The sequence below is a fragment of the Urocitellus parryii genome, chromosome 14, assembly GCF_045843805.1.
Source record: "Urocitellus parryii isolate mUroPar1 chromosome 14, mUroPar1.hap1, whole genome shotgun sequence".
NCBI classification, from domain to species: domain Eukaryota; kingdom Metazoa; phylum Chordata; class Mammalia; order Rodentia; family Sciuridae; genus Urocitellus; species Urocitellus parryii.
In genome coordinates this window covers 44,976,635-44,987,493 of record NC_135544.1, presented here as the reverse complement: position 1 = coordinate 44,987,493, position 10,859 = coordinate 44,976,635, and the positions used below count along the sequence as shown (strand labels likewise).

The 10,859-nt window shown below is 40.8% G+C and overlaps 1 protein-coding gene across 5 annotated transcripts in view; it reads right to left on the bottom strand.

The window, feature by feature from the left end:
* Window positions 1-1,496: 1,496 nt before the first annotated feature.
* Window positions 1,497-10,859, bottom strand: part of LOC113187812 (transmembrane protein 192) — a 29,550-nt gene continuing 20,187 nt past the window's right edge. For 2 of the 5 annotated variants that reach the window (XM_077792580.1, XM_077792581.1), the window contains exons 4-6: window positions 9,690-9,824; window positions 7,252-7,354; window positions 5,291-6,443 (exon numbers count right to left, since the gene is read on the bottom strand). In XM_077792580.1, the coding sequence (XP_077648706.1) occupies window positions 6,305-6,443; window positions 7,252-7,354; window positions 9,690-9,824 (377 nt within the window). In that variant the 3' untranslated portion in view covers window positions 5,291-6,304. Of the gene's footprint in view, window positions 2,054-2,073; window positions 2,457-5,290; window positions 6,444-7,251; window positions 7,355-9,689; window positions 9,825-10,859 lie in introns of those variants that run through there. The other 3 variants (XR_013342401.1, XM_077792583.1, XM_077792582.1) reach the window with 3 other exon arrangements.

The following is a 10,859-nucleotide window of genomic DNA, read 5'->3' as shown; positions in this document are numbered from 1 at the left end:
GCAACAAGTGCAAAAGTCCTGATTTGTGAATGTGCATGGCAATCCACAAAGTAACAAAAGCTGAGAAAGCAGAGGGTGAAGCAGGAAAGGGAGTGGGGGTATGAGGTAGAGCAGACTTCCCAGGGCCCTGTCACTGTTGGGGCTTTGGTTTTTACAGAGAAAGACTCTTAGCATGGCAATGTATGGTTAGAAGAATCTGGGGCTGGGTATGGTGGCACCTGCTTGTTATCCTAGCAACATGGAAGGCTGAGGCAGGAGGCCATTTTCAGCAATTTAGTGAGGCTCTTAGCGATAAACAAACAAAAAAACAGATGTAGCTCAGCAGTTACCCCCATACCAAAAGATTTGGCTGTTGTGTTAAAACAATATTTGTATGTTGGTGTTTGGCCGGGAAAGTGATTAGAATCAGATAAAAACATTAAAAAACTCAATCCAGCCAGGCATGGTGGTGCAAACCTACAACCTCAGTAATTGCAGAGGCCGTGGCAGGAGGGTTAAAGATTTGAAGCCGGCCTCACCAACTTAGCAAGACCTTGCCTTGAAATAAAAACTAAAAAGGGATGTGGATGTATCCTCAATGGTAAAGTGTCCTTGGGTTCACTGGGGGAAAAAAAAATTCAATATTCGGAGCATAATGTGTAGTTCAGTGGTACAGTGCTTAGTGCTGGCTGTACAAGGACCTGGGTTTGATCCCCAGGATCACACATACTATTTCAAGAACTTAAAAGATCAGAGTTTTGTCTTAATGATTTATAAAAGCATCTCTGACCAGACTGTGAGATCATGAAAATATCTCCACTAGATAGCCCTGTTAAAAGGATAGCCCTTTTGGGCTGGGGCTGAGCGATAGCATGCTTGCTTCGATTCTCAGCACCACATACAAATAAATAAAAAAGGTCCATCAACAACTGAAAAAAAAAAAAGACATTTCCTGTAACTCCTGGGGAAGGAGGACAGGCAATTCATTTCCTTTGCCAGTTGATTTTACTCCAAGGCATAGTTCTCAGCATGAGTGCTCCAAGTAGTTTGAGCCTACCAAAACCAAAAGTTGGTTGTCTATTGTCTTCACTTCCATTCTTCCTCCATCATCCACTCTCCACCATCCTACACCAGTAAAGTGCAGATTCAAGACAGGAATGTTTTCTGTCTCAATGACCCTGGTTTTACCAGCACCTGGAACACTCAGCATTGTTGGCTCTCAGCTAAATGTTAACACTGAACATGGAACAGACATATTAAGTTACTAAGGGTTAATGGAGATATTTTCCAGGCTGAGACAACTAGGGGGATTCTACGGGAATCCTCCTCACTAGGATGCTGTCAAACATTCTACAATGTACAGGACAGGCTCCCCAAAGAAAGAAAGATCCAACCCAAATGCCAGTAGATGCTACAGTTGAGACAGCTTAGGGGAAACTGGGGGAAAAAGACAAAAGCATTGATTCAGACAAGACTTTTTATTTATTGGGGGAGGGTACTGGGGATTGAATTTAGGGATGCTTTACCACTATCTATCCCCAGTACACCCCCCGTTTAAAAAAAAAAGGTAGCTTATCTTACATAAAAGTATAAATCCTGGAGCTCTGCTCTGGGTAGGTTAGATCCCATCCATGAAAGGTGTTTGGAACTATCTGTCCACTGGTCTGGATTTGGGTAACAGACTTCTGTCAGGAGCCATGACTGGGTCAGAAGGTACTAAGAAGATCAATGCCAGCCATACCCCCTCAGTCAAGGCATTCTGGGAAGAGAGACCTATCTGGGCTGGTGGGATCATGTTTTCTAGGTAAGGTGTGAATTTTCACGAGTTCTATGCCATAGGGAATGGAGGCCCAAGGAGGACCAGAATCCCCAAGATGCATCTGTTGTAAGGCTGGGGCTCCCTTCATAAATGCACCACGGGGCACCAGCCACAGGGGCATCAGAAGGCTGGTGCAGATCATGGTACTGGTCATCTGCATTTCCAGAACTTGGTGGACCAGCATTTGCAGCAGTTATGGGTAAGGGGATCTCCTCCTCCTTCAGGATCCAAGCCTCCTGAGTTCACCTCCCCAGGCTTAAAAAAAAAATACACACACACACACACACACACACAGTTTTAAGACAGTTTCACCAAGCTGCAGATTGGCCTTGAGTTTGTAACCCCCGCCCCCATTCAGCTTCCCCATTGATGGGATTATAGGTGATTAAGTGTTTGAAAGAAGAAAAAGAGTCTGTGGTGGCCCCCCACATGACATCACATCCCGTGTGGCTTTAGGAAGTCTTTTGTGTGAACTTTATCACCAGTGCTGGGGGAAGAATAAATTAGGCTTCAGTACCTGAAGAGCAAAAAGCAATAGAATTCCAAAAAATTAGAACACATTTTCAACAAACATATACCCACCTATAGTTCTAGCACTCAGAAGGCTGAGGCAGGAGGATCTCAAGTTCAAGGCCAGCCAGGGCAACTTAACAAGGGCCTGTCTCAGAACAAAATAAGGAAGGACTGGGGATGTACCTCAGTGCTTTTACAGTGTTTACCTAGCATGCATAAGGCCCAGAGTTCAATCTTTAGGGCTGCCAAAACAATAATTATAACATTATAATATGTTATCACCCAGGATAATAATATGACAATACTTATTATACAATAATCATATATAATTATATATAAATAATGATTATATAATAATCATTATTCTGGGAGAATATTAAGCAGAAGACTTTAATACACATCATAGAAGATTTATAAAAGGCCAAAGAATCTGGCAAATTCATCAGTTTCATTAGTGTTTGAAGAAATGCAATTTGAAACATTTCATCCAATGGGCAGGGATTACAGAATGACAACAGCCACAATTGATTACAGGGTAGGAAAAAATAGCGGTCCAAATAGGTATAAATACTTGGTAGAATTTCAAATCATTGCTTTTGTTTATATTTTTCAATGTCTCCATTAAAAAATAACAAGCTTTTAACTTTATGTCATGATGCTATTGTCATTTGGATCACACATGTACATCTTTATATTTACATATACACATATATAATCACAATTAAATGTTCTTATACCTGCCCTTGTTCAGGGCTATATCTTTTTGCTACCATCTTTCCTCCATTTCAAACTACAATCAGATCCCCCTAAAAGTGACATTGTTTCCTTGATTGAAATCTTTCAGTGGATCCTATTATCAATATAATAAGTGCAAGCTCCTCAGCATATGATCAAGGCCTCCAAGACCTGAAGACCCTCCGTTTCAAGTTCTATACAATGCATTCTATACAATGTGCTTGTGGTATTTTGTAGCTATCTGCTTTGCTTCTTTACTGATTAGTTTGCCAGGAATTCCTAAAACCTACCACCCAAGTGTATCCTCTGACTCGGTGTTCCTATAGCTATCTTTTCTTCAGTACCAGACACTGAATTTAGGAGTGTTCTACCACTGAGCTTCATTCCCCAGCCTGTTTTGAGACAAGGTGTCAAGAAGTCGTTGAGACTGGCCTCCAACTTGTGATCCTCCTGCCTCAGCCTGCCCAGTAGCTGGGATTACAGGCCTGTGCCACTGTACCCAGCTGTGCACCTATATCCAGGGCTTACTGCAATTATTGCATTTAGAAGAGCCTAGAAATCATTACCTTCTTTAGAATGTAAACTGCAGGCCAGGTTTTAATTTTTTATATCCACAATGCTAGCACAAAACTAGTCTGATGAATAGAATCCCTAACATTTATGTCCATTTTCCCATTCTGCTATTACTGAGACTTACTTTTGTTTATTGTTTGAAATGTTCCTTACTGAGTTTAGAAAAGTGTTACCCATGTTCATCAAGTACATCTCAGAAACTGAATATATCCAAACTGCATTTTAAAATAAATATTATATCTTTAAAATTACTGATGGGAGCTAGGCATAGTGACATGCATCTGTAATCCCAGCAATTTAGGAGACCGAGATAGAAGGTAACAAGCTCGAGCCTCGCCTGGGTGACAATGAGACCCTGCCCCAAAATAATAAATAAAAAAGGCTGGGAATGTGTTCAGTGGGGTACACCATTGCCCCCCTCCCCCCATACTGAGGATGGAACCTGGGGTGCTTTACCACTGAGCTACATACCCAGTCCTTTTTATTTGAGAAAGGGTCTCACTAAGTTGTCTGGCCTTTAGCTTGTGATCCTCCTGCCTCAGGTGTCTGAATCTCTGGGATTATGGGTGTGTGTCACCAAGCCTGGCTCAAAACCACTGGTGTTTTAAGGAAAACAACTGGATGCAAAGGTTATAGGCTCTTCCAAAATGTAGAAACAATTTTCCAGAGAAAGCAATAGCTTTGAGACACCTATTAAAAAGAAAAGAAAGGAAGAGGGAGGGAACTTAAAATTTAATTTTTTTTTTTTTTTTTTTTTTTTTTTAGTATTGGACCCAGGGGTGCTTAACCATTGAGCTACATCCCCAGCCCTTTTTATATTTTATTTAGAAACAGGGTCTCATTGAGTTGCTCAGGACTCTAAGTTGCTGAGGCTAGCTTTGAATTCACAATCCTTCTGCTTCAGCGTCCTGAGCTGCTAGGATTACAGGCGTGGGCCATCACACCCGGCTGGGAATTTAGAATCTAAATTTTAAAATACAATTTGGCTTCAGTTTGTGAATGTCACTATTTTGAGGATTCAACTGTATTTACCTGCAGGTGACACATAATCATACTTATCTTAGTAGAAAAATTTTAGATGCCACAGCAATGGCTGTATCTAAAGGAAACAGGTATCTGCTCTCATATGTAACAGATCCAATGAACACATTCCTCGTATCTGGTCATCCAAAACATTCCTATAAAGCTATGGATAGCTGTCAAGTCACAGTATTCATCTACTGACTACACATAATCACTGCATAATCACAAATATCTCCTCCCCCCATACTGAGCCTTCGACAACAACAAAAAAAATCGAAGGCAGCATGTAGAGGTACTGAGAGCAAATTGATAAATTAAAGGGGTGTGTTAGGAAGAATGGAGAAATAATTCCATTTACTCACAAAAATACTTTTTATATCAAAAACTAGGTATGTTTAGTATCTGTATAGAAACTGATATGACATTTTATTCCCATCACAATTTTTACATATAATCCAAGTCTAAATAAAGTGCTTTTTTTTCTATTTATACAGATTTAAAATCATAGAAGGTTCCATTTGTATACTGAAATTAATGACCCAATGAAAGGATAATTAGTACAGAAATACATGGCAACTTCTTGAAGAAGAGCAAAAATAAAGTGAAAGACATAAATCCTTTAAATTTTTCAGCTTTTGCCAATGGAAGGTACTACCAAGGTAACAGGTATTGCTGGTTGGGCTCACACTGGTCCAGGTAATTTTCCTATCTTGTTTCAGAAGAACAGAACAATGTAGAATTTGTATTGTTGATCACCCAGTGAGGCCTTGGTCCTACAGAGAAGAAATTCTCTACAAAAGCTGCCTGGGGGCTGGGGGTGCAGCTCAGTGGGAGAGAGCTTGCCTGGGGGGATGAAAAAAGAGGATGTGACTGTCAGTTGTTATTCAATATCACATGAACATATAAAATACACAATAAGGGTCTGCAGAGAAAAAACATTAACCATAAGAAATAATGACTCCTTTCATCAGCTTAAGAGTTGGAAGAACTTGTGGGGTGTGGTGGTGCACACCTGTAATACCAGTGCCTTAGGAGGCTAAGGCAGGAGGATTACAAGTTTAAGGCCAGCCTCAGCCAACTTCATAATACCCTGTCTCAAAATTTAAAATAAAATAAGACTGGGGACATAGCCTACTGGTAAAGTACCCGAGTTTAATCCCCAGAAAGAACTTATTTAAAACCCCTGGGTAAAATAAATTATGTCAATTTTACTTTACAAATAGCCATATTATCACAGGGCTTTTTTTGGGGGGAGCAGTGAGGGTGTTGCTGTGGATTGAACCAGGGGCTTGTGCATGCTAAACACATGTTCTACTGCTGAGCTACATCCCCAGCTATTAGAGGGATCTAATATCACGTAGAAAAACTGTTGGCCATGGGATAATTGAACTGTACCCTTCGATCCTAGGAAAAACCAAGAAGTTCAATTATTTAAAAATGTACAAAACAGACATTCTTCTCAAGTTAGCAAAGTACTTCTACAAAGTACCTTTCAAATGATCCATAAGCCCCATCTACTAAACAGCCACACAGGTGAGAACCAAGTTCAAGTTTCCAACACGCTACACAATGTTTTTCAGCAAGGCCTGTGGTTCCCTATGGCAGCAGGACAGGTCGTCCTTCAGTCTGAGGTTGCTCTGAACTCTTCAGCCTGTGAGCCTCTCATGTCCGACTTGGCTGAGAGGCTAGGTCTGAGCAAGTGAGTGCCAACAGCCGCTTACTCAACAGGGCATTGTGTCGCTTCAAGTACACTATTATGTCTCCTTGCTTTTCAACAATTTCTTCTAGGCTTGAAATAGTCCTCCAAAGAAAAAAAAATCAAGATATAAAGGAGTTACATGTATTTATCAATATCATCTGTTTATTGTAAATGAATCCTCACCTTGTAGTATTAGAGAAGTCTACCAAAAAACACCCATAAAAATGTTTTTCAATTAAGGAAGGAGTAACCCACAGTATCAAAAGCTTTGAGTGGAAGTTGAGCATGATGGCACATGCCTATAATCCCAGTGGCTCCAGAGGCTGAGGCAAGAGGATCACAAAAGTTCAAAGCCAGCCCCAGTAACAGCGAGGCACTGAACAACTCAGTGAGACCCCGTCTCTAAATAAAACAGGGTAGAGATGTGGTTCAGTGGTTGAGTGCCCCAGAGTTCAATCTCCAGTACCAAAAACAAAACAAAACAAAACAAAAAAACTGGTACTCAATGGATAAGTACCCCTGGGTTACAAAAACAAACTTCCAGTGGACCAGGCATGTTGTCACACACTTGTAATCCTAGCTATTCAGGAGGCTGAGCCAAGAGGATCACAAGTTCGAGGTCTGCCTAGATAATTCAGCCAAACCCTATCTCAAAAGAAAAAAAATACTTTTTCAAATAAAAAATAATGGAAAAGAAAAGACCTCTGAGAGGTTGATACATGGTTAATCTCACTTTCACATCACACATATTTGGTAAATCTACATATGTTAATTTAGACTTGGTTTGACCACAACTGAAAACAAACTAAACATAATTAAAATGGTATAAATGCCTAATCAAGCCTCAAATGGTTTCTAGGGAAAGCAACTTTTAATTCTTTTAAGTTTTAATTTCTCACTTAAACCTTACCTTAATCCCGTTTCCGAGGTAATATTGCTGTGGTAAGCATAGATTTTTTCTTCTTCAAGTACATCAGGCTGTGGTTTGGCTCTATTAAATTTTCTAATTTTCACTAAAAGAATAAAGTCATTATTATTCAAAAGTTCCTATTTTCATTTATTCAAATTACATGAATTGGCTGTTGTTCAGCTGGTTTATTCATTAATGTTCTCAAACATTTCAAATTCTACCAATCTGATACTAAGCACTGGAGAGAGAAGATTATTACTGGCACTGATAATAACAACAGACGTTTACTGTGTACTCAATGCATGAGATACAGTTTAAGGATTGAATCCAGGGGCATTTTACCACTGAGCTATATCCCCAGTCCTTTTATTTTTTGAGACAGGGTCTCACTAAATTGCTAAAACTGGCCTCAAATTCCTAACTATCTTGTCTCAGCCTCCCCAGTCAATGGGATCACAGGTGTGTACATCCTCCTCCCTCGGCTCAATAAAGAGGCAATAGCAACTTCCTATACAAACAGGGCCTAGCCAGACCCATCCAGTGATAAAACTGGACAGACCACACCTGCCCAAGGTCACTTGCTTTAGAAGCCTCCAGCCATGCAAACCCACACCATAGGCTTCATTTCCCATTAGCTCAATGCCATCAAGTTAGCTGCACCTCAAAGTCATTGTCAATTCCTCATCTGAGACAAGGCTAAGGACGCGGGTCCCCTTTTCTTCCTAGTGTAACTACATTGATTAAAGTTTATTTCATGCTTTTCACCATTTCCTTTTCTCTCTGGTTTTCTGGGCGAGTGGAGGGACCCAATTTGCTGGATCCCCAGAGTCAGGTCTCTGGCCTTGGACCCTGCAGCAACTCACTCACATTTACAAACTAATCACTCTTTGGTATTATAAACCTCCTCCTGTTGGCCTCAAGGACACACACACAAAATCAGTAAAATGAAACTTAAGGCCCAGGTGACTGCCTGACAACCAGAGAAATGATTTCTTTCAAGTGGATACATTCATAGTAACAAAACCACTATTAGCTCAATGCCACCAAGGTAGCTGCTATTATGGACAGACTGCACAGCCTTAAGCAGAACTGAAATCTAGATTTCTCCAGCCCTGAATTTGTTGTTAAAGTGTCCTTGTAGCCCAGTGCAATGGCACATGCTTGTTATCCTAAACCCAGTGATTTGGAAGATTGAGGCAGGGGGTGGTTGCAATTTAGAGGCCAGACTGGGCAATTTAGCAAGACCCTTTCTCAAACAAAAAAGGCTGGGAATGTAGCTCAGTGAGAATGTGCTACTGGATTCAATCCCTAGTACTGCTAAATAAATGAAAAAATAAAATAAAAAATAGTATATAAAAACATTTTAACATATCTAAAGTTTATTCAATTTTACCTCTGAGGGTTTTCAGAGAGCGAAAGACATTTTTAAACTCAGAAAATGGGTTCCTAAATGGCTTACCCCAAAACAAGTTAGAGGTAAATGCAATTTGCATCTATAATTAGCTCATATATTTAATTATCTTGTATTACTTTTATTTTATGTTTGGATACCAGGGACTGAACCCAGCACTTAACCACTGAGCCACATTCCTAGCCCTTTAATTCCTTCTCCCTCCCTAATCTCAGGGGAAAACAGGATTCTTTTCTTCCTCATTCTAGGCAGAGTTATCTGTCCTTGAGCACACACCCATTACAGGAATTAAGTAATTCAGACTTTGGGAATGGCACCAGAGAAATGATTTCTTTCAAATAGTAACAATAGTAACAAAACCACCATTAGCTCAATGCCACCAAGTGGCACTGAAATGACTATCTTCCAAACAGACATGTGAATTACAAACTCAGAGAACATGTGATATGTAGCCTTTGACTGTCTCTTGCTCCTGCTGATGGGTAAAACCAGGCTCTGGAACAGGAGTCCCCTGTGTTTCTACTTTGCTAGCAAAGCAAGAAAACTTCTTTTTCCTTTTTCTCAAAACTGTGTCCTTGTTATTGGATTGGCATGGGGACAAGGACCGGGCTTTCAGTTAACACTGCCTCAGCCTCCGAGTCGCGACATTATAGGCACACACCATCACACCAGACGGTTGCTTTTATTTTTAAATATCAGAGTTATACTTTGGTTGACTTTAATAGAAGCAAAAAGTTTATCAGGCTTTTTTCTGTTTTCAAATGAAAAGGCTTCACTTTAGTTGACAAAAACTTATTGAAGACACAAACTTGGAAAAGTGCCTCACTGGGGGCTGCAGGTGTACCTTTTCCCCATTGGTTTGAGAGAGGAGCCTGGATGTGACCAGCAGTGGAAGATACAGATGCAAAAAGGTTCTCAGATACACAGGGAAACTTCCTTGTCACTAAAACAATGGTCTATGCGTCAAACTAGGAGGGAAAAACAGTTAAGTAAAGGTCTTACAAAATGGAAAAATGGCAATTCTCACCTGCATAAATGAGCAGACAGGTCACGGAGCAGAGCAGTTCCAGGGCCAGGACGGCCAGAATGAGGTCAAGGTACAACCTGCTGGGCTCAGGAAAAGAATGCTGCATGCACAGTATGAGGAGGAGCATCGTGTTTCCTGGGAAGGAGAAACACACGAAGCATGAACTGAGAAAGTGTAGTGGGCCTTCATCCTTGGCACAGAGCTCTGAAAACCCTTGTAGTTTCCTGAGTGACAAGAGAACACCTTTTGTTAGAATTGGTTTTTGTACAGTTCCTAAAAAGCCTTGTAATGTCTTCATGTAACTGTGGTCCACTTTATGCTTTGAATTTAGCCCTCGCTGCTCTGCCACAGCAACTTATTTTTAAAAATGGACATGTTTCTTTCTCTTCCTCTCTCCCTGTTCCTCCTTAATCTCAGGGGTGACAGGATTACCTCCCCCCTCCCTCCATTCTAGGCAGAGGTATCTGTCCTTGAGTGCACACCCACCACAGGAATGAAGTAATCCAGACTTTGGTGATGATACCAGAAGATCTCAGAAATGACTATCTCCCAAATGGACAAGTGAATTACAACTCCAACCGAGTACACATGGAATGTAGCCTTTGAGTCACCTCTGTAAAAGCCCCCTTCACCCCCACCCCCGTTCCTGCTGATGGGCAGATCACAGCTTTTGGGACAGCACCCTATGTTTTATGTTTTTCCTTTGCTAGCAAAACAATAAACCTTTTTCCCAAAACCGTGCCCTTGTTATTGGATTGGTATTGAGGACAAGGACTGAGCTTTTAACAATAAATACTTCCTGCTTCGCAACTTATTTTTTAAATTATTCTAATTTGTTACATGACAGCAGAATACAAATCAATTCATATGACACAAACAGCACAATTTTTCATGTCTCTCGTAGTACGCAAAGTACAGTCACACCATTTGTGTCTTCATACATGTACTTGGGGCAATGGTGACTGTCTCATTCTACAGTCTATCTGTTATGCTCGAATTCGGGACCCCCAAAAGACCACCAGAGACCATGTAAGCAACAAAGAGGTGTTTATTGTGAGCTAGCTCGGTCCTCCACATGCACATAGCAACTGGTGACGCTGAGAGGCCCCGAGCCCAGGGTTTGCAGGAGTTTTATACACTCTTTGGGGAAGGTAGGGACTTCACATACAT